The sequence below is a fragment of the Patiria miniata genome, unplaced genomic scaffold, assembly GCF_015706575.1.
Source record: "Patiria miniata isolate m_02_andy unplaced genomic scaffold, ASM1570657v1 HiC_scaffold_7, whole genome shotgun sequence".
Classification (NCBI taxonomy): Eukaryota; Metazoa; Echinodermata; class Asteroidea; order Valvatida; family Asterinidae; genus Patiria; species Patiria miniata.
The window spans coordinates 37,297,188-37,324,405 of NW_024037074.1; the positions used below are offsets into that span (position 1 = coordinate 37,297,188).

The 27,218-nt window shown below is 39.1% G+C and overlaps 2 protein-coding genes across 3 annotated transcripts in view; one reads left to right on the forward strand and one right to left on the reverse strand.

Moving 5' to 3' along the window:
• Positions 1 to 27,218, reverse strand: part of LOC119746531 (dmX-like protein 2) — a 74,358-nt gene that overhangs the window by 35,290 nt on the left and 11,850 nt on the right. For both annotated transcript variants that reach the window (XM_038223513.1, XM_038223512.1), the window contains exons 2-11: positions 24,362 to 24,487; positions 21,218 to 21,295; positions 10,653 to 10,731; positions 8,018 to 8,168; positions 7,408 to 7,474; positions 5,984 to 6,153; positions 4,318 to 4,500; positions 3,435 to 3,568; positions 1,496 to 1,614; positions 428 to 575 (exon numbers count right to left, since the gene is read on the reverse strand). In XM_038223513.1, the coding sequence (XP_038079441.1) occupies positions 428 to 575; positions 1,496 to 1,614; positions 3,435 to 3,568; positions 4,318 to 4,500; positions 5,984 to 6,153; positions 7,408 to 7,474; positions 8,018 to 8,168; positions 10,653 to 10,731; positions 21,218 to 21,295; positions 24,362 to 24,487 (1,255 nt within the window). The remainder of the gene's footprint in view (positions 1 to 427; positions 576 to 1,495; positions 1,615 to 3,434; positions 3,569 to 4,317; positions 4,501 to 5,983; positions 6,154 to 7,407; positions 7,475 to 8,017; positions 8,169 to 10,652; positions 10,732 to 21,217; positions 21,296 to 24,361; positions 24,488 to 27,218) is intronic.
• Positions 13,878 to 18,337, forward strand: LOC119746533 (carbonic anhydrase 12-like). Its single transcript, XM_038223514.1, has 6 exons — positions 13,878 to 14,575; positions 15,448 to 15,593; positions 16,238 to 16,300; positions 16,518 to 16,584; positions 16,714 to 16,874; positions 17,388 to 18,337. The coding sequence occupies exons 1-6, from the start codon at positions 14,377 to 14,379 to the stop codon at positions 17,541 to 17,543; spliced, it is 792 nt and encodes a 263-aa protein (XP_038079442.1). The 5' UTR covers positions 13,878 to 14,376; the 3' UTR covers positions 17,544 to 18,337.

Sequence of the window (27,218 nt, forward strand, 5' to 3'; positions counted from 1 at the left end):
TTGCATTAGCTTTGGTGCTTGGGAGACTTAACCAAGAATAGACCATTTTCATGTTGGGGCCATCATTATTTTCTCCCATTCAAATCAACATAACCAAAGCGAGGCTGGAAGGAAAATAGTCTGGTTCCTTTTTGCACAAAAAAAAAATCATTCAATACTGTTTTTGGACACAGGGAACATGACTGAAATGGTGGCAGCATGATAAAGGTCTGTAGGAAGTATGTTGTACTCAAATCTTGAAGCACTATTCTCTAAGTAGACTGCCAAGACGCAAGAGTGGGACTTAAACCCAGGACACAGAGGCAAGGCTTGGGTGACTGATAGCTCAACATGGTGAGTGGGCAGGACTTGAACCCCGGACCACTGTAATGGACGTAAAGTAACAAATGACAACAATCTGATTCCAAATTGGCTGGAGTGATCTCACCTCCAGTTACAGTCGGACTTGTTTGCTCCGATTCCCTCTCATCCGCCCCTTCATTCATTCCTTCTACCACGCCCTCATCCTCTGATGAAGACTCTTCCTCCGATGAGGAATCTTCCGGGTCACTCTCTGATTTATCATCTCTATTGATCTTTTATACAAAAAAAAGAAGAAGAAACAGAACGCATTTCTAAAATACGGATTTCACAAACTTTGTTCAAAGGTTGTCAACATTAATTGTCAACTTGTGCTATTGTCTTGTCCCTACCATGCCTATCATATTATCTATGAGTACTAGGGGCAACTAATTTCTTTCAGCTCTCATTTGGTACAGCGGTTGCTACATGAAAACTTATGCTACTTTTCTTGTCAACGAAGTAATGATAAACATGAAATAAATGTATTTGGGCAAACTGGCACAAGATAGTTTTCAAGATACTTTTTCAATATCAATGTAAATGTTATCAATGTAAATGTAATTGGGTAAAATGGCACAAATAATTTGCAAGATATTCTCTTATTTTAATCAGTACAAATGTATTTGGGCATATTCTCATGACAGCGAACCCGAACACGAATTTGTGACGTCAAGGCAAGTTTCTGGCATGGCTGGCAGTGAATTCGCAAAATAACACATTTCAAATCCGGTGAATTTTGAAGTGAAAGTTTCTTGACGTCACATTTCCTTCGTATTCGCATTCATCTGAACGGGCCTTAACCCTAACCCCCTAGGCCCTTGTTGCTTACAACCATCCTCAATCCTCCAAAATCCTCCAAATTTTCCCAAAATTTTGCAACTCCGCCTAAATTTTTCAAAATTGTCAGACAGTCCTGCCTCAAAATGCATTCATCCTCAATCCTCCAAAATCCTCTTGTGCTTCAATCACCATTCATCCTCAATCCTCCAAAATCCTCATGTGCTTCAATCACCATTCATCCTCAATCCTCCAGAATCCTCATTTGATTCAATCACCATTCATCCTCAATCCTCTAGAATCCTCCAAAACCGCCAGGAGGATTTTGGAGGAGTGAGGTGGGTTAGGGTTAAAGCTGAAGAACCAGGGCACCCACCTGCAGCAGTGTTTCTGCAGCCAGCGTGTACTGCAGCTCCTTGTTGTTGAGCCAGTTGACCACAAAGTTTGGCGTGTTACCTCTGGACATCTTACCCATGGCTGGGAGTAGTGGTATATCTGAAGGAATGGGCAAATTACATAAAATCACTTTTTATTTCAATTGATTTGTAAATTTAGGTGTCAAAATATATCGTATACTTGATATCTAATGTTATTTTTTTTTGGGATCATTTGTACAGGATTCACCCGAAATTTAACAGGCAATTTTTGTTTTCACCTTTGTGACATTATGAACTTTCAATGGGCATAATTTGGACAATGAAAGTCTGGTTTTAAAATGCAAACAGTTTGAGGCTACAACACAGCCATACAACAAAACTATTCAATACAATATAAGATTTGAGGCTTTGCTTGGTGGAGTATCGGTATCATTTCGGTTTGCGGTAACACCATGGGGTAATAACCACTGCTTAGAAGATATTTAGTTCCGAAAAGAACTTGTCCTACTTATTAAATTCAATGCAACTTGTGGTATAATGTGGTGTTGATAGTTGCTGTCCATGTGTGGTGTTGTTAATAGTGGAATGCAACCGGTAAGTTTGAGAAACTAAAACTCCAGCAGTGGCTTTAAACAGGGTTAGTGTTAATTGTAAGATGCAAGATATGTCAAGAATTTGGTTCATTATTTCTGTGTGTACTGCAAGCAGAAATGTGTATAAGGACTTGACGTTATTTATACATTGTTTTGATTTCATCTAATTACTTCTGTAGGCAAAGAGTAAAATCAAACCAAACCAATGCTACTCTTGTGTCTTTTTATTCTTGAAATATTATCACAGCTGGCTATTATCACAGCTGGCTTTGGTCCAATGTTTCGTTGACGACTGTATTTTTCTGAGCACATTTTTAACCATAACTAGATAAGGAAACAAATACATTGTCGTTTCAGTTATATACTTTTGATCAACAAAGCTCAGCAGTTTCACTTTGGATAAGGGATCTGAAAATGAAACTTTTGTTCTGTCTGAATTAATTAAATAGTCACCTTGATAAACATTTTCGCTTTCAGTTGAAAAAAACACAGCTGTTAATATTATGAGTTGTGTTGTAATAAAAATGATCAAAATGCTCCCCCCCCCCCCCCCCGACAGCACTTCACTCAGACAACAATTATACACTAAATTCAAAAACACCTACCAGAATGAATTATGCAAGGACATCATGATGCAAATAAGTTGAAGGGAACAAAAAATTAACGAAATGTTATATTTTCAGAATACAGTACGTTTTGTGCACCATGAAGTGATGTATCGTCTATGGACTTTGTGCACATGATACGTCACTTCGTGAAAATAACTATTAAACCTAACTCAGAACTGTCGTTTACTAAGTACAGGACCAAGTCTGCCAAAATCCATCAACCACACTGCTTCCAATGCATGCTTTGCTTTAGGCCTCCAGGCCCAAGTCCATCATACTCCATCAATATTTAGTCAAACCAGGCCTGCAGGACCAAGTCCCCCAAAATCCACTAAATGGGGGGATGGATTTTGATGGAGTTGGGGGAGGTTAGGGTTAATTAATAACAAAAAAAGCTCACACACTTATCTTTTGTGGACCTCATTGCCTTCATTAGAGCAACATTCCACTGTACAGCTTACTGCGTAACACAGTCATTGTCGAAGCAACTTAGGGGCTGGTTTACACTCAGCACCAAAGCAAATGTGACTGTGAAATTGTAACATCTATCTAAGAGCTGGCTGGGGGGCAACTAACCCATGACTTTTGACCATCGATTAGTTAATACACACCTGACATGTCGGGGATAGTTACTTTCACCTCTCTGACACATTGGAGCATCGACCAATGAAAGAAGTCCATTTGGCTCATAAATATGCATGAGGTGTTATAATTATAAATACCAGACCAACACCTACCTGTGTTAGGGTTGATAGTTGCTGCAATGTGAAAGTGCAGCGGTAGACCGCCATGCCCATTAGGCTCTACGCTCTCCTGAGTACTGGCGGTGGAGAGATTGGCCGAGGTACCGCCCGATTTTCTCTTTTTCCTGCTACAGAAATTGATAATGAAAAAATAAAATGGACACTATGATTTGATGCCCCCTCATTCCCACTTGGCTCCCACTGGAAAGCCCATGTGTAAAACAGTCTGTGATGTCATTATTTTCAGGTCTACTGGTCGCACGAGCATTGGGTATGACTTAACGTAGTGACACCTCAGTATTGGAATCCAGTTGTGGTCATCATATTAGTTTATTCGTCATTATCTTAACTTCCTTCCTCAACTGCTAAAAATATACACGATATGAGCTTTACACAGCCACGTTAACTAGTGCAAAAACGTTTTTCGAAAACGGGTTAACTTGAAAAGAATTCTGATTTGAAGGTTTGCATGGTTACAGTTTACGGTTGCACCATGTTACACATCTGTTTTGTGAGTTTGTGAAGTTCTGAGGAACCTCAACGGTTTCGGACAGAATAATCTGCCCTTCATCAAGTAAAGAAATATGAGTATAGCAGTCAAAATCGACCAAGTGACTGTTTTTTTTGTAATACTAGAAACTCTCTGCCTTCATAAAGCAGGATGAACTGGCTGAGACTGTTCATGTTTCTTGCTATAGCCATGCTTTGACTATAGGTGATTGACATGCCAGTTGTTGAGTACTTTTTGCCTTTTTTTCATGATGACTGAATTGGACTAGTCACAGTGCTTACCACATAAGTGATGTGACTGCCTGTGACAATTCAAACACAAGAAACGTTAGGAACTAAGACATTTTGCGACAGCCTCTTCACTCACCTTCCTTTCATTCCTAAACTGAAGGTCGGCCGCTTGTGAGGTCTGGAGTCCCGTCTCTTGTTGAGCACATTCAGGTTATTGGTAGAGGATTCCATCAGTTCGCTGCTAGGGAGCAGGGTCTCGCTCCACAGCCGGCAGATGTTGTCCCGGCAAGACGTGACTAAAATGTTGGCGACAGTTCCACTGGACAATAAATGAGCAGAAAAGGATCAACTATAGGTCTCGTTCAAATGACGTCATCTCCTACAGACTATCCACGTGCATCGGCATTTTGAGCGTCAACTTGCATAACATGCATCGGCTGCGTCGTATTTCGAACACATTTCGAGCAACAAGCACGTGTGTATGGAAAATTTCAACTCGGCGCAATGCATGCTTGATTGTGTAAAGTACGCAGTTGCACTTCTCCTACAGAGTAACCGTCATTGAACGAGCCCTATTTGTACAGGCACTTTTGAAACCTCAGCTTTGAGTGTGGCTTCAAGTCAGCAGCTCAAAATCAGCTGAATCCGAAGCTGAAGACGAGGCCAAGGCTTCAAAAACTCCTTTTTAAGCTAGATTTAATAGTAATACGGATTTCCAAATCCAGTTGACATGAAAATGTATGAATTGAATAGCTGTGATTAAGTTACCTGGAGGTTGTTCATCATGTTGGGATTGTGTATGACAACCACGAGGCCATCCTTAATTTACATCGTTTAATATTCTTTCCAAATGTTGCTGGTCGGATTTAAACTGTCAGGATGTATTTTGATTATGGCTGTGCATTGTAATGGGTAGTTTGGGAACCAGGCTAGAACCAGGTACCAACTACTAAGGCAATAGGTGCTTGTTAACGTCTGAATGTTTCCTTTTTCATGCTAAACTGACATGTCATCTCATACTTAAAGAGCATCTTGTCACTGTCTTCCTAGCATGTTTACTACAAAGCTCTGAATGCCACTACAGGGTGACACAAAAAAGGGAACCCACCAATGACAGGAATTTCAAGCTACTTACTTGACTTATTTGAACAGTTTCTTTTTTTAAATGTTGTGAAGTATAGCTTTTCAACCTTATGCGGTGAATTTTTTATTTTTTTTAATCGCAAGAATAGTGTTATTACGTTAATCACCTAAATCACTGTCGTGATTATTACGTTAATGTTATTACGTTAATCACCTAAATCACTGTCGTCGACGTGTAAGTCAAGTGAAAGGTTTTTTTATGCATTGATTTTTTTTTTAAATCGCAAGAATAGTGTTATTACGTTAATCACCTAAATCACTGTCGTCGACGTGTAAGTCAAGTGTAAGGTTTTTTTGTCTTCAAATCAAGCTCTGGAGCTCAGTCAAACAGATGGAATAACGCCATCCGTGGACCAACAGGTTTGGCATATGAAGTCTTTTAAATACCATAACTATCTCAGAGACAATATATACCTTTAGAATCATTTATTTGGTCACTTGTGTTTAAATATCAATATTGTAATGCCATTAAATTGACTTTTCGAAATATGCTCAACAAGTAGGTGAAAATTGCTGACAAAAGTGGGTTTCCCTATTTTTTTGCACCACCCTGTACAACTATGCTGACTTTTGCATGACTTTCCATGATAGCTTTAAATTCCAGGATTTTTCCATGACTGTTGGAACCTTGTTCTATGCTCGACCTAATGCCTTCTTACCTTGTCATATATTTGCTGGTACGCCTCCAGGAGAAACCGGTAACCGCTCGGGGATGTGCAATATACACAAAGCTGTAGGCGTCTTCTTTGGGAGTTTCCCCATCCGTCGGGGCACCAGTCTTGAAGCTGGGTTTTCTCGTCTGGTACCATATTTTCACTAGTCGGTCCGCCTGGGGAAAAAAGAAGAAGATAAATGTACATGTAGATGTTGGTCTTACAAATGTGCACATGTATTAAAGTTGGATGGACTCCTCACAAAAATTGCCTCATTGTTGCCAAAGAGAAAGTTCAACTCTTTTTTCATTTATGTCAGGCAACTACGCAAAGATTCTACTGCTTTTTGTACATTCAGTTGGAAAATGATACATTTGCACCGAATGCAGATCGAATGCAAAATCAAGTTCACTCTGTGCATCACACATGGAGTTTTTGTGGGTTGTCACACATCAGCATCCATACTGGAGTCCATAGACAGTCTGTCAAACACAATTAGGCCCATTCTAGATGCCATGCTACTGCCGTGATGAACTCAATTAGATTGACTTTTTTTAATTTGGCGATAGCAAAGCATTTAGAACCATTTGGCTCGGCAAATCGAGTTCAGCACGGCACCATCCTTTGGCTCGACAGGGCTACCGCGCTTTCGTCGTTCCGAACGGCAGTGGCACGGCACTGTTCTAAATGCCGTGCCATTGCCAATGCGGAGCTCAATTCAATTCGAAGTTGGGGCAACATTTAAAGAATGTGAATGCTCACAATATCCTCCCATGCGTCTGCATCACGGGGAGTGAAATTGGCGTGAATATTTTGATCGCGCCAAAATTTCACTGAACTGCTTTAACCTGGCCCATTACTTCAGATGCATTAAGGTTCGACTATTAAGGTTGGCGTTCAGAGCCACTGCCGTGCTGTAGATGAGCCATTGCCGCACTCATTTCAATTAAGTTCAGCGCAGCAGTAGCACGGCGTCTAGAATGGGCCTTAGGCAGCATTAACGCTCTGTAGCGCAAGTGCTTGTGAACAATATAAGTGATGAAAACAAAAGTTAAAGAAGTGCTCACTGGGAATAATTCTGGCTAAATTTTTGGCCCCGCTGGTTCTTCATCGGAGCTGGACTGACTGTTTGAATGCAGAAAAATCCACATTCAAACAGTCAGTCCAGCTCTGATGAAGGCCCAGCGGGGCCGAAAATTTAGCCAGAATTATTCCTGGTGAGCACTGCTTTTAACTTTTGTTTTCATCACTTTTGGTTCAGTGCTACGCAGTTCCGCTTCATGTTACAGGTATAGTACTTGGTTGCTACGGGTGTAGTAGTTTTGGCCATGCACAGTAAGACAGCAAAAATAGTGAATGACATGTGACTCTCCCTCAGCCAATCAAGATACAGAATCTGTGGGTGGGGTGTTATAATTAAAAATAGCTACCTTTCCAGCTGAGGCAAAGAACTGCCCATCTGGAGAGAACAGCAAGTGGAAGACTGGTGTTGCTGTCCTGAATAAAAACAAAAAACAAGAAGCCCATGAAAGTCTTTTGTTGAAAACAAAAATGGTTGAGAAACATGACCTGACCCACGGATTTGATAGCTGGTATGAAGCACATATGTACATACATGTATCTAGATTTCATCCAATTTTAGCACTGACCACATTCAGAATGAAGTGTAGTGTTATTTGTTTGCTTTCATCACAGAAGCCATATGCAAGGCCAAAAAACGACTGGTGTTCAAACTTGTTCACGCATCACTATTAATTAAAAAAGGCCATTTTTGATGCATTTTTTTCTTTTCAGTAACCGTAAAATCCCTGTGGAGCACGAGCATCTTTACGATGGCTGCAATACAATGGATCAATAGAATGTTTACAGTTTTTCCAATACAATTCTCAATTTTTTTATCTCATTTCATTTTATTAATTTTTTCACAGTTTTGGCATCACAATTTTTTTTCTTCAGACTTGCCCAGTTGAAACGAATAAGAACGAGGATATGAAACAAAAGTATAACAATAAGTCCAAGTATTCTCCTGAAGATACTCACGTGCAGGTCCAGATATTTTCCCACTGAGAGCCCCTGTCCGGCCTCGCTGGGTCCAGTCCGCTGTTTATCTTGGCCCTATCCTGAAGAGCGCCCCCATCATTGACGCTGGCCCAGAGCTGGATGGAGTCGCTGCCGGTAAGAATACGTGACCCTGCGGGGATTTTAAAAAAAGGACACCATGCAAAATTGGAGATAAGGATTTGATTTTAAGATTTGAAGGTTTCCATGGTAAAGTTAGCCAAAAAAGAGTATGTTTGCAGTTGCACCCTTTGGCAAGAAATCCCTTTTGTAAAGGATTTTCTAAGGAATTACAGTTACAACAAAGGAATTGTGATAACAGTTGTCAAGGAACTGCAAGTATGACATCATTCAACTTCTTGAGTCTGGCAAAATCCAACATTTTGGCGAGGTAATTCAATAGCACATTCTTTGTTTTTGCAGACTGGAGATTACACATTTTACTTTAACAAAGCTTCTGATGACACCTCACGATCCCTCTATATTATTTTTTGTTCTGATATTATTTACACGCCATTATTTTTATTTCTGGCACGGATGATACCCTTAAGACTTGAAGGGTGATACTTTGCGCATGTTTTTATCTCCAAATTGATCATATTTGTATTTATTTTTCCAGTACAGAATCCAATTTTAGACATGTCCCAATACGCACATTGTAAATATTCTTTCGAATGTAAAATATTTAACATGGTGCATCATGGCCACATCCAGGGCAATTCTAAATCTTTTCAGTTTTTTGCACTGAAGAGTGGTGCTTACATGTATACAAACAATAATACAATTGTACAATGTAGGCCTGTACATTAGGTTAGCATGGACATCCATAGACATCCTGGAGCTTCAGACATTTTCTTATAATAGTTCCCAGACCCGTTTTCATAAAACGGAATGGTTACGAGTCTGGAGTGCTGAATGGTACAATGTAGTAACCTATAGCAACGGGTCAAAATGCACGTGCTAATCAAATGATGTTTTCCCCAGCTAATGCAATCCCGCCCACACATTCACCTGGAGCTGTAACAGAAAACAGGCCTTTAGGACTAACGAACCACCCACAGGAAAAAGTCATGATTTCTTGCAGGTTTTACTCCAGATTTTTGTTCGTCTCATTTTACCTGTTAAATCCAATCACACCTTAAAGTGAGCCAATCCCCTGATGCAATCAACAGATATCCACAAGAACGAATGTCGTTACCCCGGCAACTGTCTGGGGCAATCTACTGAATATTCAGACGATCTCTCTGACATTTTGTGGCGGCGGTGAAGCAATCACGGATTTGGGGTTGCGAGGCCATGTTTCTCAGGGCATCTGTTGCAGACTAATCTTCTCCGTGTCTCTCCTTCACCCCTGCGGGGGCGTAACTCGATACTGCGACTGGCAGGCAATATCGACCGATATAACCCAATTTTTTTCGACCGTGTGCAGTTGTGTGTTGCTTTTTTTTACTAATTAATTTTTTTTGCTTTTGAGATTAGGATATGCTCAATAGATTTCAGTGATACATGGAATTTATTTGGAAATTGATACACACGTGGAATACTTTTGGCAAACACACTCAGATTATTGTAGCTTCAAAACAATTAATTATTAGCATATTGCATTTTTCCAATTAGGGACTTGTAAATTGTGTATGTAAGTATATTTAAACAGCCTGATCAGGCATGCAACTGAGAAGTAACCAAAAATGGGGGAAATTCAAACCTATCTGCTCCGTTCACAAGTACCCCCTCACTGGCAAAGAAAGTACAGTTGGGTAATGACGCCATCTTGCCTGACTGCAATTTTGCCGCGACTCGCGGCCGTACCACTGCGCGTACATAGTACAAATCCCCTGGTGTACATGCGGCACACACAAGGAACGGTGTGCATCAACCAGCTAAATGTCCCGCCCATGGGACGTCATTGCTCGGTAAAAGGGTGCCCTCTTTCGTTGGCGCATGGAGCCCATACTAGACTTTAAACAGTGTTTCCTTTTCAATAGGCCTATTTGATTGCATAAGTATTCAGTGAAAAACAAGGAAATCCGCTGATCCTAGGAAAAGTTGCATGCCTGTCGAATTCATTGCAAAATTGGCTTACACTCTCTGATAACAACCCTTCAAAATATAGTCTATGCTGCAAAGTCTCTGGTTTTGCAGACTAAATTGAAGACTATATTAATATGTGATGGGTCTTTACAAATTAATTGCATCCAGCAACAGACAGAATCAGCACTCCTAGCGAATTATATATCAATAAAATAACAGGTATGTGAACTTTAATGAAGTAAAACAACAGTTGCTTAAAAGTTGTCCTGCATGCATAAATGAATGTACAAGTGAGATGTTGGTTTCATGAACTGCTGAATCACAGAAGTCTTGTGTATTTACGTGAGTGTATGTAAATTAATAAGAATTTGGCTTTCTTTAGTTTTGCTCAATTTTTTTGGTATATATTTCAACCAATTTTTGGTTTAAATGAGGGGTTGACTAGTTATCGTATGTCGTCTACCCTCTTAAAAACAGGAGGTCATGGGAAAACTTGAGTCCCACAGTGTTTTTTTCTTACAAATGTTTTGGCAAGACAGAGCTAATAACATTTGTGAAGGGCAACTTCCCAAATTCACATGGTTACCATTGTGATTCCAGGAGAGGTTACTGACTAGAGATTCAGTCTGGAAGCCGCCAGTCTTGTACCACTGGTAGTCCAATTTCTGTGGAACAAAGGGTGAAAGTACACAAGAATTATTACACTTGGTGTTTATATAAACGTGTACCGCTTATTAATACAAATGCCTCAGTTCTCCACAGTTTATACCCCGTTCATCCAGGCATCAGGCTAAGAGATCAGTCTTATGCAGAAGTTCAAGATCAGTACTCATACATGAACCCTGTACACGTAGGTACATGTACCAATTTTACTCCTTGGTAGAGTAAAGTGTCTTGCCCTAGGACACAAGCACCATGAACCCAGTCAGGGATAGGGGTCAAACTCAAACTAAACATTTGAATGGAATCTAGTAATATTCTGTATTGAGCTTTTAATATGTTTACTTTTTTTTTGTTTACTTTATGTTTACTTTTTTGTAATTTACTTTTTTGTAAAGCGCATTGAGATTTCTTATGTAATGCGCTATATATACATGTGAGAATTAATTATTATTATTATTATTAAACTCGCATACATCGCCATCCATACATCTGTACATATAGTACATGAGGTAAAAATCCTGGGGGAACACTGGGGGAGGGGGGGGGGTGGGGCAGGGAGTGGGGGGAGGGGAAGTGGGGGGTGTTATAAAATTACAAATCACTGTAATGTCATTTGTAAACTTTTAATATTGAAATAATTGGTGGAACATGTATAGCCGGGTAAATACCAAAGTACTAAAACAAGCTTTTTAAAATTTTCTTTCTAATGCCACCACGCCAACATCAGAACAAATTTTAATTTCATTTAGAGATGGCATAACCATCACAAGCCAATGACCTACACGGACGAGGGAAAAGTCCTTGAATGAGCACAACACCGCAATCTCCAGTCACGATTCACCGAGACTTGAAGTTGAATAACCTACCCACATCCCAGCACGATGCAAACCTCTCCAAGGACAACCACTGCCCACTGATAACATCTCCGGTAATCAATGCTTCTAGATGTCTGCATCTTTAATTGTTTTGTTACAATTTTTTTCAGAGCAAGTGGATTCTGTCTTCCGTACACAATTAGCCACTCAACATATTTTGGGTTTTTTTAATTGTGGCTTTGATTTTTTTTCCTTGTTTTGAATAGAGTGTGCAAGTTTCACCAGTTAAGATTCACATTTCATGTGAACATATCGTGGTTCCAAATACTGACCAGTCTAATCACAGACTCCCGTGTTAGAATTTACCATCACATGTCAGCCGCTAGTTTTGTTGTTTAATTTGTTGTAAAATCGAAACGTAAAGTCCAACTTTTTTTTATATTTGGCACAGGTTGATAATCCCCAAGTAAATACCGGAAAAGTTTTGACTTAAAAAATAATTACACGTAAGCATCAATAAACAATTTTTAGGATTTAATCACTGATTATCAAGAAGAAGTGAAAAAGCAGAGATAGACATTTGTAGTTGTCATTTCTTGGTTGTCCATAAACTTGCGTCCAATTGTCTTTATTCAAATTGTAAAAGTGGTAATTCTGGGATGGTTAGAGGTGATGGAAAACACCAAGAATAATACATTTATATGACCCATTAGTGATGGAACAAAACTGCACAAAAATTGCTGACTTTTGTTCACTGCGTATATGGGCTACTAGAAAGCTTTAGCTTCAATTAAAGGATTGAAAGGAAAAATACATGCTACATTTAATGCTGTCCCAAACGAAACAGGTATTAAATATTTCACTAAAGGCATTTCAGGTAAGTTGCAAAAGCCATTGCTTTTACCCATTAGAGAAAATAAAAGCCGTAAAGTTTATGTTCGATGGCATTTTACAGCAAGCTCCAAAAATAATGTCAATGCTTTTACCCTTTTATAATAATACATTCCTTTTTTTTTTATAAACACAACTTTAATATCCTATCATGTAAATCAATAACTTTTGGATTTAAATTCCTTTTTTTCCCCATAATTATTCAATTAAATTCAATTCAAAGCAATTTAAGAAAACATTTATTTCCACACTATTATTGTGGACAGTCAATCAGGATTTACATGATAAATTGTCTCAAACAAAAACCAAAACTGTGTTGACTGGAGTAAATTTAAGCACTCACAATTCTGGGGGTGTTATTAAGCATTTATGTCCAACCTGTCTCCAGTTATCAAAATAAAAGCATACTTTTATGTATTCCTATCATTGGACAATGCTGGCGGTGACTATTTCTTCAGTAACGTCATATGTATAACCCGCAGCCAGTAGCAATTTCAATTTCACTTAAGTCATATTCAGGTGAGTTTGTGTTTGTAGAACTTTAGAAGTATCCAGAAAAATACGACATTAGATGATAATATGTAGTTAAAAACTTGTCAAACTTACCATGTGAACCGTTATTTTATCATTAGTTGGAAACATTGTCATTTTGCCTTTTCCCTTGCAAATATTGTCAAACCAAATTTTGGGCAAAACCCTCCTTCGTGCAACTACACCTTTAGCATGGTAGGGTCTGTGCTGGGATTTTTGCAGAACATGTGTGCCATGAAAGAAGTGGTTATTACAGTGAGTTGTGTTCATCTTTTTGAGGAATACCATCAAACACAACTTTGCTGCCTCCAAACTCCTTGTTGTTAGTCCTGTACCATGCCAAGCTTCAAGTCTTATCATCAATTCTCTTTTGTATAAATTTCCTCTCTGTGTTTCTCAAGATACAAAGCACCAATCAGTGAGGATGACGCTGGTATGGATAGTAGCCAGTTTGTTACTGGTAACCCCTCTTGTTGGTAAGTGTCACCTTTCACTGTAGTCAAAACTTATGTAGTCCCTGGATTGGTCATAATCTGTCTGTGATTGTCTGTGATTGTTTGTATCTCCCTGTCATGAACCAAATTTGTACAACAAATTGTTTTAAATGGATACAGTCTTTTACCAAAACTTCACAACTTTTCCATATATGACCTGGACACGCTTAATGCTTTGAAGGTATCATTCAAACATTTTGGTTTTGTTTTGAAAAATAGATGCTGATGAGAAAGACTACTGTTATGGTGATGGACCGAAAGGTAAGAAGATTTCACATCATATTTCATTACATCACAAGGTACATGGTTAATAATTAAATTCTCATTCTTTTAACTTGGTTTAAACCACTAGCAGCTGAATGAGGGTAATTTGGCAGCAACATACATGTACATGTGTACATTCATGTGCAAAAGTGTGAGCATTTTAAAAATATTACATTCGCCTTTAAAAAAACAGTTTCCTGATGTGATACAACAAAGGCCTAGTGGTGAGAAGTTGTGACTCATGATTAGAAGGTCAAGGGTTCAAAACCAGCTGATGGCCATACATGTTGTGTCTTTAGACAAGGCGGTCACCCCCACTTTGCTCTCTCAACCCACAAGTACAAATGGGTACCAGCATTAGCTGGGGAGTAACTTGCAATGGACTGGCATCCCATCCAGGGGGTATAGAAATATTAACCAGAGATAAATGCTGGCCTGAAACAAAGTATATTCTTGTGGGAACTACTGGTAGCAAAAATGTTAGCAGAAGCAGAGTATCAGGTGTCATGCTCTGCTGTTTTCATGTCAGAGTATCTAGCTTACATGTAGGCACACAATAATCGTTCAAATTTCCTTTCTTTTTTGACACGCGCGTTCACATACTTAATTGCTAAAGTTCTACAATGTTAACTTGCTTGCTTTACTTAGAACAATGCTATTTCGTTCTTTCCAAGGGCCCCACAACTGGTACAAAGCATTTCCAAAGTGCGCAGGCAAAAATCAGTCGCCCATTGAAATCAATGAAAAAGACACCACACGAGTCAATCTTGGTAATCTAAAGTTGGAGGGATTCTTCAAGAATGACAAGACATCTATCTCAAGGTGGGGAGTGGCAAATGATGGATTGAAAGGTGAGTATACCCATTTGCAGAGGGTCCTCTACTTCAAATGTAGGTTCCGGAACCAAACAAACTAAGGAGCCAATTAGCCTTTCGATGAACTGTTATGTCCAATAAGCCTCTGTACTGATGACATCATACTTTGTTTACGTGTGTGATATGGGCTATGAAACCGTTGTCCCCACCAGGCTCCCATAAGAAAGCACACGGCTAAACAAAGTGTGACGTCATCAGTGCAGAGGCTTATTCCATACTTTCATTAGCTGTTTCGGCAAGTCCGCCCAAACGGCTCTTGTTTTCGTTAAGATTTTTATCCCCAAAATGATGGTCCCCAAAGATTTTTGTCGCGATGACGTCACATTAAAGGTATGTACATGTAATTCGAGGCATTTATATCTTTTGAAATACAAGACCAATTGGGTTGAAACTTGGTATTACATTGTACATGTACATAGACAGAGATCTGTTACAGTGGAAAATGTAAGTGACGTCACGATGACGTCATCACAAGTCACGTGACGTGAGATTAAAGGGGCATTTTTCTAAGGCCTATGTAGGTTCGATTTTGTTGTAATTTGGTAGGTACATCTTCATGTACCCACATATAGACAGGGATGTGTTATAGATGTAAATTGAAGTAACGTCATGATGACATCAAGTCATTTGATGTCCCATTAAAGGGGCATTTTTCTAAGGACTCTAACAACATGTTACAAACAGCTTCAAACGAACATAATGCACAAATTACCAATGATGGACACTACCTTTTAGAGTGCAATTTATTTCATTCCCCATTTTAAGGAGGAAACCCAGGCACAATTTGCACCTGTTGCTTAAATTTGCCTGTATAACAACACTCATTGGAATTTGTATCACAACTTCAGTTTACATCAACCTTGAGGGCACATATTACATCAGTAAGGGTGGACTAGAAGGAAGGCATAAAGCCTACAATTTATACTTCAACTGGGGACGAGTAGATGGCCGAGGATCAGAGCACAAGTTGGATGGCAAGTTCTATGATGGTGAGGTATGTAGATTTACTTAGTAAGTCAGTGTTCTGAGAGTAAAGATAACACATCAAAGTTTTTGGGTGCGGACTGAAGTAAAACAAATCTCATCCATATACCGGTATGGTAGTACCCCTCCTTCTATTTAAGAGGTCACAATCGGTCAAAATGTTTCTATCTCACCTCCTGGCATACTGTGTACAAACCAATGGGGGTCTTGACCAATATTGACCCAAGTAATAACCAGGCTGACAATGCATGTTTCCATATAGGAGGGTTACACATTATTATTTTGGAATCACCATCCTTGTTCTTTATGTTTTGTTTGGTACATGTACATGTATGCCTTTCACCATTGGGGTTGATTATAGTTACGATTTCAGTGATGATATTTGCTGATGAAATTTTGATCTGTCATTTGGGACTGATATGAAATCTTTTTAGCATGTAATCACAACAGCATTAAAATTGACTGTACTGTACAGTACAGTACATGTATGTGATCAATATTATCTTGTTAATTTTATCTCACTAAATAATTGTCCCTTTCTCAAGACAAAAGTGGGTTTTTTTTTGTTTTTTTTTGTAACTGGGAACTTCAGATTTGGAAATGGTACAATGCGGTCATTGCAAGATAAAAACCTGAATTTGTTTCATTTCCTAGATACAAATTGTGAGCTATAGCATGTCTGCACAGAAACAGTCAGGATTTGTGACCATGATTAAGGTATGAAATACAATGTACATGTAAGACTAAACATGAATTTCCTTACTTCTGATCAAGGCTGATTGCTATTTATTATTAGTGTCTTTTCCATGCCTAGAAAGACAAAAAAGGCACACATGCATGGCTAAGGGGGAGAGTGAGGAAATTCTTACTTAATCAAAAGATCAAAACTTCAAATCTAGTTTTTGCTCTTTATTTATATTTCACATACATGTAGGTGGTTGAGAAAGACAATCCCCTTTTAAAGGAGTTGATAAACGCCGTGAAGAAGGTGAAATACAGAGGTAAGTTTGATTTTTTTTTTAATTTAAAGAAGTGACTCTGAAATAAATATTTACTCATTACAATATACAGGCCCAGTACCTGTACAAGAAGTGGAGTCAATTTAAACTTAATTAATTTTCTTTTGATAGGTGAGGCCACAAATGTCCCAACTCTAGACAATCTGGCTGATCTGCTGTCCCCTGATTTTGGAAACTTCTACCGTTACGAAGGCTCTCGGACATGGCCTGAATGTACAACTGGCGTTACATGGACAGTGTGGAGAACACCACTAGAAATGGGCCGAGCACAGGTAGGGTTCTCCTATAAGTAACCTACCAAGACTGCTGAATGGCAAGCGATATTTTGAAGAACATTTTCTTGTTCTTGACTGCATGGTGGTAATACAATGTAGGTACAGCTGTACTACATGTATACTGGTACCCATCTTTGAGTTCCACAAGCATACATGTACATGTAGACCAGGAACCAGTCTTTGTCCGACAAAATCTACACATACGAATCAAGTCATGAACTTGCTGAATGGAAAGCGATATTTTGAAGAACATTTTCTTGTTCTTGACTGCATGGTGGTAATACAATGTAGGTACAGCTGTATGTATACTGGTACCCATCTTTGAGTTCCACAAGCATACATGTACATGTAGACCAGGAACCAGTCTTTCTGCGACAAAATCTACACATACGAATCAAGTCATGAACTTGCAAAATACAGATAAACTGCCTGACTATGATGAGTGATTTCCTTATCTTACACTAAATTTTTCGTGATAAAATCTTCCCACCATTTTGTCAACTATTACAGATGGAAGAATTCCGCGGATTGTACAACAAAGAGAAAGGTACCGCAGACAACATTCATATCGCGGACACTGTTCGACCCCTGCAACCTCGCGACGGCCGAAAGATTGAGTACAATTCTCAACATAACTACCGCACAGATGTGGAGGCTTCAATTTAGTTTGTCAAGTGGTTACGAGACAAATATGATGATCTAATATCAAGAATTCACTTTCATTTGATTCTAATGTAGGTCAAAATTATTGTACATGTATCATGGGTGGTTTAAAGAAACTCTTTATCAAATTACAAATAATTTATTGCACTTTAATTGCATACTTTCCTTTCCTACATGGTTTGTCTTTCTTTGTTTCACTTGTGGTTTTCTTGGATTCCTCTTGTAGAACTTGATTCCATAGAGATCTTGAAAATAGTTAAGACCATCAAGACACAAGACGTCCTCTTCAGTTCAGATATTTATTCATTTATTTTATCAGAATATAACCCAGTGACAGTAACGAAATACATTAACGGTAGCAAGATTACATAAATACCAGTGCCCTTGAGAGCACAAGACGGTGCCAATAAATAAAGGACGTGGGTTTAGATATAAAACAAATCAATTATATCTGTCAAGAACTTGCTTGCATATACTTACTTGAACTTCAGATTGTAATCTTACATTCAGGACTTTATCTTTTCCCCTTAGTAAAATTCTGAACAGTTTGGACTACAAAAATGATAACACGCACATGTAAGCATCGATAAAAATCTTAGGAATTAGACACTGATTATCAAGACGGACTGAAAAGGCAGAGCTAGACATTTGCAGTTGTCATTTCTTGGTTGTCTATTAACTTGCATCCAGCTTGTCTTTATTCAAATTGTAAAAGTTGTTATTCTGGTATGGTTAAAGGCTATGAGAAATGCCAAGAATAATAAAGTTATATGACCCATTAGGCCCCCCCAAAAAGAGTTCACAGTTTCTGGTATGGAGCTCGCCCCAAAAGTGGTGCGGCGATGCGGCTTTTTTTTTTTACCTGATTTTTTTTGCTTCAAATGTCGGCTGATGATTGCAAATGGTGCCCGACTAAACTTAGTGCAAATATATGGGAGTCCAGAGAGGCCACATAAAGCTTATTCTCGACCATAACCCAATCTAAAACACGTTAAAATAAATTGTGCAGCAGCAGGATTCCAGTCAAACCAGTGAGTTTGGCGGTTTTGAGACATCATCTTTCATTGAAAAAAAAACTTTTTCATTTTGCCGACGCGCATGGCTACGGCGACGCGAGCGCATACCAGAAACCGGAGACTTTTTTTTTTGGGCCTTAGTGATGGAACACAACTGCACAATAATTGCCCAGACTTTTTTTCAAAACTTTGTTTTGAATTAAAGGATGGAAAAAAAAAGAGAAAAAAACCCTTAACACTGTCCCCCAAAAAGCAAGGTATTAAATATTTCACTAAAGGCATTTTACAGGGAAGTGGCAAAAGCTATTGCTTTTAGCCATTAGAGAAAACAAAAGCCAACATTTATGTTTAATGGCATTTTATGGCAAAGCTCCCAAAATGCCAATGCTATTAACCACTTTAACTATCTCTTATGTTTAATTATTTTTTGTAACTACCGGTATACACCAGTAATATTCTATCCTTCAATCAAGAAGCATTTACGATAATTTGTGGATATAATTCCTTTTTTTCCAAAGTATTGCAAACAATCAAATTTTTGAATTTTAAGGGAAATATAATAAATTCTCTCATGCAAAAAGCAACGCTGTGTTTACTGGAGTCAATTTAAGCACTCGCAATTATGGGGTGGTATTAAGCAAAGTGCCCAATCTGTTTCCAGTTAAAAAAAATAAATAAAATTATACTTTTATGTATTCCCCATCATTGGACAATTCTGGTGGTGACTATTTCGTCAGTACTGTCATACCGGGGTATAACCAACAGCCAGTAGCAATTTCCAATTCACTTTTTACTCATATTCAGGTGAGTTCATAATTATGGCGTTTCTAAAGTAAAGTTACCCCAAATTGGAACACAGGGGTAAACATATCCTTTCTTACTTACCGGTATATTCATAGTTTTATATGTTCAGTGCTAATTGTTGTATCTGAAAATTTCAAAATCCTATCCCAATCTCTTTATTTTTTCAACATTAGCACTGAACATGATAAAACTATGAAAATAAGGAAAAAAGGATATATGTTTACCCATATGTTACCTTTTCATGGTTTTGGGTAACGTTACTGCAGAAACTCATATTCACGAGAGTTTGTGCTTATTGAAACTTAAGAAGGATTCAGAAAAAAAAATGAAAGACATTAGATGACAGTCAGAACTTAAATACTTGTCAGATTGCCATGTGAACCATGATTTTACCATCAGTTGGAAACATTGGCATTTTGTCTTTTTCCTTGCAATATTGTCCAACTCAATTTTGGGCAAAACCCTCCATCTTTAGCACGGTACGGTCTGTGCAAGGATGTTTAGCAGTTCTACCATGTACGAACTCATGTAAACTGCATAGTTGGAATAGCGAGTTGTGTTCATCTTCAGGAGAATACCATCAAACACAACTCACAGAAGAGATACTCTTTGCTGCCTCCAAACTCCTTGTTGTTAATCCTGTACCATGCCAAGCTTCAAGTCTTATCATCAATTCTCTTTTGTATAAATTTCCTCTCTGTGTTTCTCAAGATACAAACCACCAATCAGTGAGGATGACGCTGGTTTGGATAGTAGCCAGTTTGTTACTGGTAACCTGTCTAGTTGGTAAGCATCACCATTCACTGCAGTTAAAACTTAGGTACCGGTAGTCCCTGGATTGGTTATGTCATCATCTGTGACTGTGTCTGTGATTGTTTGTATCTCACTACATGTATCTTTTAACGAAAGTCGTACAAGAAAGAAATACAAGTTGATAGTCCTTTACCAAAACTTCGCAACTTTGTAAATTGCATGAAGGTACCTGTATCATTTAAACATTTATTTTGTTGTGTTTTGTTTTGGTAAATACTAGATGTGTATGGCCATGGCTACTGTTATGGTGATGGACCAAAAGACATTTTCACATCACAGTAAATTACATCACAAGTACGCTATGTTTGTGCATCACGTAACATATCGTTACAGGCCACGCAGGCCCTATGACGTAGCCGATTTTTGCTAACACATTTCACAACATAAAAGCATAATAGATGTTGTGTCTAGGTTTTATTAGACGACTATGACAACAGGTTACTGAAGACCTGTTATAGAAGACACCCGCTGAATGGTCAGAATCTCCAGGTCAAGACGCAGGACTTGTTTTGCATCATTAATCGCAGAATCTGCTCCCATATCACAGACCCTTACTGTGCAAGGAGATATTCTATAGACTCCCCATAAGCCTCCCCATAGCGATGCCCCTTGTTACACTTACGTTTTTGTTTTGGCTTGTTTGTAGCAAATATAATTATATGACGTGCTTTACGTTTCAAAACCTCTGAGTGGTAACACTACAAGGTAATAGGTAATATCAACGCTCACTCGGTACAGAACTGATCAAAAGGAAAACCCCTTTAATCACAATATTTTCTTAACATTTCCCCAGCCCTGCTTTGCCTTACAAGTAAAGACCCCCAATGCGACACTCCGCCAAAAGCCCCACTTAATCAGGGCAAAAAAGTCCCACGAAATAAAAAAAAATCTTGTCCAAACATGACAGCTCTGGGCGTGCTTCCAGGTACGTCCCTTATCGGTACATGTACATGTAGATGTACAGACAGTGCATTCCTGTAAATTGACAAGCATGCATTTCTACGCAGATATAATCACAACCTGCTATGAAATATATGTACTTACGTGGGAACTCTTTTTGAGCGCCGGAACCTGAGGAGTTGGTTCAAAGATGTAAACTTGATTTGCAAAGGATGCCGCAATCTGAAGGAAAATTGGGGAAGAAAAAAATAAAATATGTTGGAATAGTAGACAAATTCTAAGTGAACCAATCTGCAATGTAATCCTAGAAGCACAACAACAAAAATCTGACAGGGGCTTTTAATATTTAAAACTTGTTGAAATACATTGTAGACTGGTACATGTATGAGAAATAATAACTCTGCATAATGAGAATCGTGATGTATGTATAAACAGATAAAAACAGTGTTTAGCATTAAACATGTCATAGGCACATACACAGGAACATGAACGCCCAAAGTGTACATGTATGTATCATACCGGTACATGTATGTACAATGTAGCATACAAATGTACAGTACACATTCACTGCCATTTCTTCACAGGAATCGTAGGTTCATAAAACTCTTCATCAACACAGCAGACATTCATCTTGCAATTTTAACCGGTTCGATCCACGCTCTTAATGACACGGTTTTATTTATTTTCTTAAAGGGAATAGACATCATTTGCTTTTGCTGTAATTTTCAGAAATGCATGGAATTGGGGGGTTGGAAATATATAGCAAATATAGTTACACTGACTTTTTCGATGTTTTGGGTTCGAAAATGCTATAAAAACCAAGAAAAACAATCATTTTCCTGTAGTCTGGTTCCCTGACTCCATATAAGAAGAAACAGAGCAGTTTACATACAATGGGGAATTGTTAAGGTCAGGGAACCAGTCTAGCTGGCTTGTACCCGTTCATAGGTGTGTAATCGATTGCAAACAAGTGCGATAGTCAATTGGGGCCAGTCATTTGAAAAAAAGCCAGTGTTTTCCAACGCTGGTCGGCCGACCAGCGTTGGAAATTGATACAAAAATACCACTTTTCTTGAAAATGACAGTATACCAGGTGCCATGATTTTACAGGATTCTTTACACTGTCATTCACTAACAGTCCAGCAAGGTATTTCAAAATGATTTGGTAGTTTTATTTTTTGATGTTTGCAAATGTTGTATTTTCCCTTTAAAACATACCATCTCCATGTACAGTGTACATGTACATGTCAATTCTGACATGCTGTCCTCAAACATGTCAAAATCAATTTTATCTTCATTCACCCCAAAAAAGAAGGAAAAAACAAACAAACAAACAAACAAACTGATGACTTGAAAATTAAAAAACAAAATCCATTTACGGGCTAACATGTACCGGTTCAGGTGTCTGTATGTACATGTACCCCACGCGCGTCCTTTAATTACAGGCCCTATGAGGCTTAGACTAAAACCTAATCAATACAAAACCAACACAAGCAACGATGCATGAGCTATCTGTCAATGGTTGCGACCAGGGAAAACAGAGATCGGATGGATCTATGACGGTATACGGGTTACCGGCACATGAGCCGAGTACCGGCAACAACAACATTGCATTTCGAAATGTCAGACCCCGAGAGTGCTGGGTTTAAGGAGATAATTACCTAAATTGTGTTTGGCTGCTTGAAAAAGACTGTATTCATTATTTATACTTGGGGGAGGGGAGGGGAGGGGGTGGGAGGGGGCGGAGAGAATCAAGTTCCCATGTGTTGGAGTGGGCTGGGTGTTTATGACATGCACTAGAGTAGTGAGCTTTCTGTCAATTTATACCGTACATGTACTTTGGGGTAATGGAATTGATATAATATTTAATTCCATCATGAACAGTACATTATGCATGCATGTGTACCTGTCGTACCGGTACTTGTACAATACAGTAGTTTGCATGCACATGTACATGTATATACCTGTATCATGTACATACAGTACATGCACATCCATGATGAATACATGCAGGTCTCTCTCAAAGACAGCCATCTCTGTAGAAGAACTGTAACTGTGTATTTTACGCAATCAAGCAAGCATTGCACAGTGTAGAAAATGTTCCAAACACGCACGCTTGTTGCTCGAAATGTGCTCGAAATACAACGCAGCCGATGCATGTTACAATGTATGCATGTTACAATGTATGCATGTTACAATGTATGCATGTTGACGCTCACAATGCTGATGCACGTGGCTGGTCTGTAGGAAATTGACGCCATTTGAGAGAGGCCTAATAAGGATTACAGGGGTGGATCCAGCTCTGGCTCAAGGGAGGGTTTTGCTTTCAAAGGGGGGGGGGGGGGGTAGGGGGTTAGCAGGCATGTGCTACTTTTTTCTGTTTGATTGTCATATTTCATTGTGGCCCGGGGGGGGGGGGGGGGAGGGGGTGGATGTTAGACCACCTTATCCACCTATAGATCTGCCACTTGATTAAACGTGAACAAAATTGCTACAGAATGAAACAGCATCCCACCTCAAGTACATGTATAGACATGTACACTCTGACAGAAGGGACTTGTAAACCAACATCAATGGTGTTTTTCAAGGGGGGGGGGGGACATCCATTAACATAATACTTGTATTGTACAATGTACAATGTACCTCCTTAAACGCATTTCTGAATCTCACAATGCATGCACAAGACTGCTTTTACAATAAAGTCAGAGTTCCCATGTGTTTTGTCAATGTACAGAATCCCATTATTTTGTGCAAAGACATTGTGTACCACTACATACTGCAGCGCAAATGCACAACAGTTTAGTTTGTACCATGGAAATTCACATGCTTCAAACCTCAGTTTATAATGCTCATTTGAATAGACTAATTACTCATAATATTAACTGCGAAACAGTCCAATCTGTGTGCACATGCAGTTCCAGGACTTTCAAAGGCGAGGGGGGAGGGGGAGGGGGCTGGCTGATTTTTTTTAGGGGGAAGGGTTGGATGAGGTATCACAGTCAATGCATAAAATGACCATGCAACAAATCAAGATTTGCAAAATTGAGTGATGACGCTTTTCAAGGAACTTGAGAACATTTGTGATTTTTGTCCCCATTTTGTACACAATTAAAACTGGTCAGTCAAATGGGTGTGGTTTACAAATGTACATGTAATAGCCATGCCAAACATCACCCTTGGATTCGCTCGTGACATGAGTACACAATACATACGTGCAATGGTTAACTTTACATGTATGTTTGCAGATGCTGTTTTTGTTATAGATTGATGGTTTATCCGAGGACTCACCTTCCCGTTCTCCGTGGAGCAGTCGATGCAGCCCACTTGGATGTTGCCTTGGTTCTCACCGGGTATGATCTGCACTCGTTGGAAGTTGCTGGACAAGATGACAATGTTGCATCCTGATGCATAGGCCTGTGTACACCCAAATCGAAAAGTAAAAAAATCGGACTCAAAATTTGAAAATGTAAACAAGCCTAAGTGAATCTGGTACAATATTCTATCCAATTGATTGCTTTGCCTCCCCTGCCTAGTGGACGAGGTAAAGCCTCACCATTTCAAATGCCAGACTTTGTGCCATACTTGTCCAATTAAATCAATGCATACCCGGTACCGGTAGGTCCAAGGATTTCTAATACCGATACAAAATCAATTGTGGGGCAAAACAAACAAAATAACAGGCAGAGGGCGAATATTATAAGACCATGTTTGTCTGATCAGTACTATGCACTCTAAAAGTGAATACATACTTATCAGGCATGCAACTGGAAATTTAGGGGAAAAAAGAGGAAACTCCAAACAACAGAAGACTTTGTACAGTATATTTCAATTTGTAATGGCATTCACGAGCAGTAAAAAAAAATGAGGAAATCAGCAGATCTGAGGAAAAGTTGCATGCCTGAATTATGTGACAGCTCAAAGTGGATATTGCATTTGATCATTTTTAATTGTCCAAGCACTTTTGTTCTGATTTTACGCTCTGAACAGGTATCCGGTTTTTTTTGGTATATATAATGCATCCATAGGCCTATTGTTTAAGCACGACCTACCGGTACTTTTCCAAGCTTATAATTATGCACAGTTCGGAGAGGATATATTTACATACATGTAAATACTACTGAGCAGGGTTTGAAATTAGCGGTAGCCCGCTAGCCAAATGCTAGTCAAAACAGCGGTGGGCTAGTCAAACTATTCCTTAAAGAGGTTGTGGAATGCTCGAAGACATTTCCGTCATTTTTCGGGTATATGTAGCCTAAGGTGTGATGAAATAAAAACGACTATTGTTTCTGTCATAAAATGAGTACAAAAGGTACTTTTGAGAGCTGTTTTTCAAGTTCTGTCATGCCTGTTTCGACCCGAACATGCAATTTGTGTAAAATTGAAGGTGTGATAAAATAAAAACGACTATTGTTTCTGTCATGAAATGAGTACAAAGGTTACTTTTGAGAGCTATTTTTCAGGTCCTGCAATTTGTGTAAAAGTCGTCATTGCGGGCAGCAAACAAAACACAGTAAATCGTGACGTAATAAACAGGACTCCCGATGCAGAGTAGCATAAACGAGTCCTGTTTATTACGTCACGATTTAGTGTGTTTTGTTTGCTGCCCGCAACGACGACTTTTACACAAATTGCACGTTCGGGTCTAAACAGGACCTGAAAAATAGCTCTCAAAAGTAACCTTTGTACTCATTTCATAACAGAAACAATAGTCGTTTTTATTTCATCACACCTTAGGCTACATATGTATACCCAAAAAATGACGGAAATGTCTTCGAGCATTCCACAACCTCTTTAAGTAGCCTGGCTGACGAGTCAAAAAACTATTGGGATACGGCATTTGGCACTTTGGCTGATGCTGTTTTTACAGTCTGACAGTGGCCATGAGATTTACTGAAATTCTTTTTTTCTTTTTTTTGTTATATTTGAAGAATGTGTACATACGGGTATCATGTCTACCTTTACATACATTGTTACATTAGGAAAGCCTGTCTCCTTCTAAAGCTCTTGTGTTTAGATTTACAGTTATTTCCTTTTGCAGGTTCCAGAGGCCCAGGCTGGTGTAATGCTGTTATGGTTGCATGGCCAAATACAGTATTGTGTGTAATTTTACAATTGAAGCATTATCTACATTGTACCGGTACAAATTGTATTCTATGGGCTCCGTGCGCCAACGAAAGAGGGCACCCTTTTACCTAGCAACGACGTCCCATGGGCGGGACATTTTGCTGGTTGACGCGCACCGTTCCTTGTGTGTGACGCACGTACACCAGCGGATTTGTACTATGTACACGCAGTGGCTGCGCTTCGCGGCAAACGAATTGCAGTCAGGCAAGATGGCATCATTCGGTCACCCCCAACTGTACTCTCTTTGCCAGTGAGGGGGTACTTGTGAACGGAGCGGATAACATGTTTTGAGTAATTTGCAATCTAAACATAGTGTACAATGTAGGTCAGGTCAAGTTAATGAAGCATTACACCTATTTTAAACACGTTTTCTCTTGGCTTTTCCCACTTCTGACAAACCAAATGACCCAGCACACACACAAGGTGTTTGAATTCACAACGTAAAGTGTGAACGGAGAAGACAGCTTGCATTAGAGCCGTGAATAGCCCTGGAGTGATTTAAGGGGGGGGGGATCTTTGAAGAAATAATAATTGAAAAACAATTTACAGTCCCCTCAACCCGGGCAACCAGACTAAGAAATGACTTGCCCTCCTACTGCTTAAACAGTCACAGACAGTCAGAGATTCCATCCACTTCCATGCATTTTACACAGGCCAGTCACAAACAGTCAGATCATATTTAAAGCAAACACTCTAACTAGTCAAATTCAGTCAGCAGACAAAAGCAGGCAACTGGTAGACACAGCTGTCTTATCAATCACCCACAGTCAAAGCACAGCTGTATCAAGTTACATCAACAGTCACAGCCAGTCAATCCTGCTTTACAAATGTATGTATGTAGGCTGGGAGCTCTTAACTGTTGAAAACAGTCACTTGATTGATTTTGACTGAAAGGGCAACTTGGCACAAAATGTATGTTTGCATAGGAGAACAAGTTGACTACTGCCACACTTGGCATGAAAGTACATGCACTTGTACCCTCCCTCATTTGTACCAACAGGTCTGTGTGCTGTGTGCACGT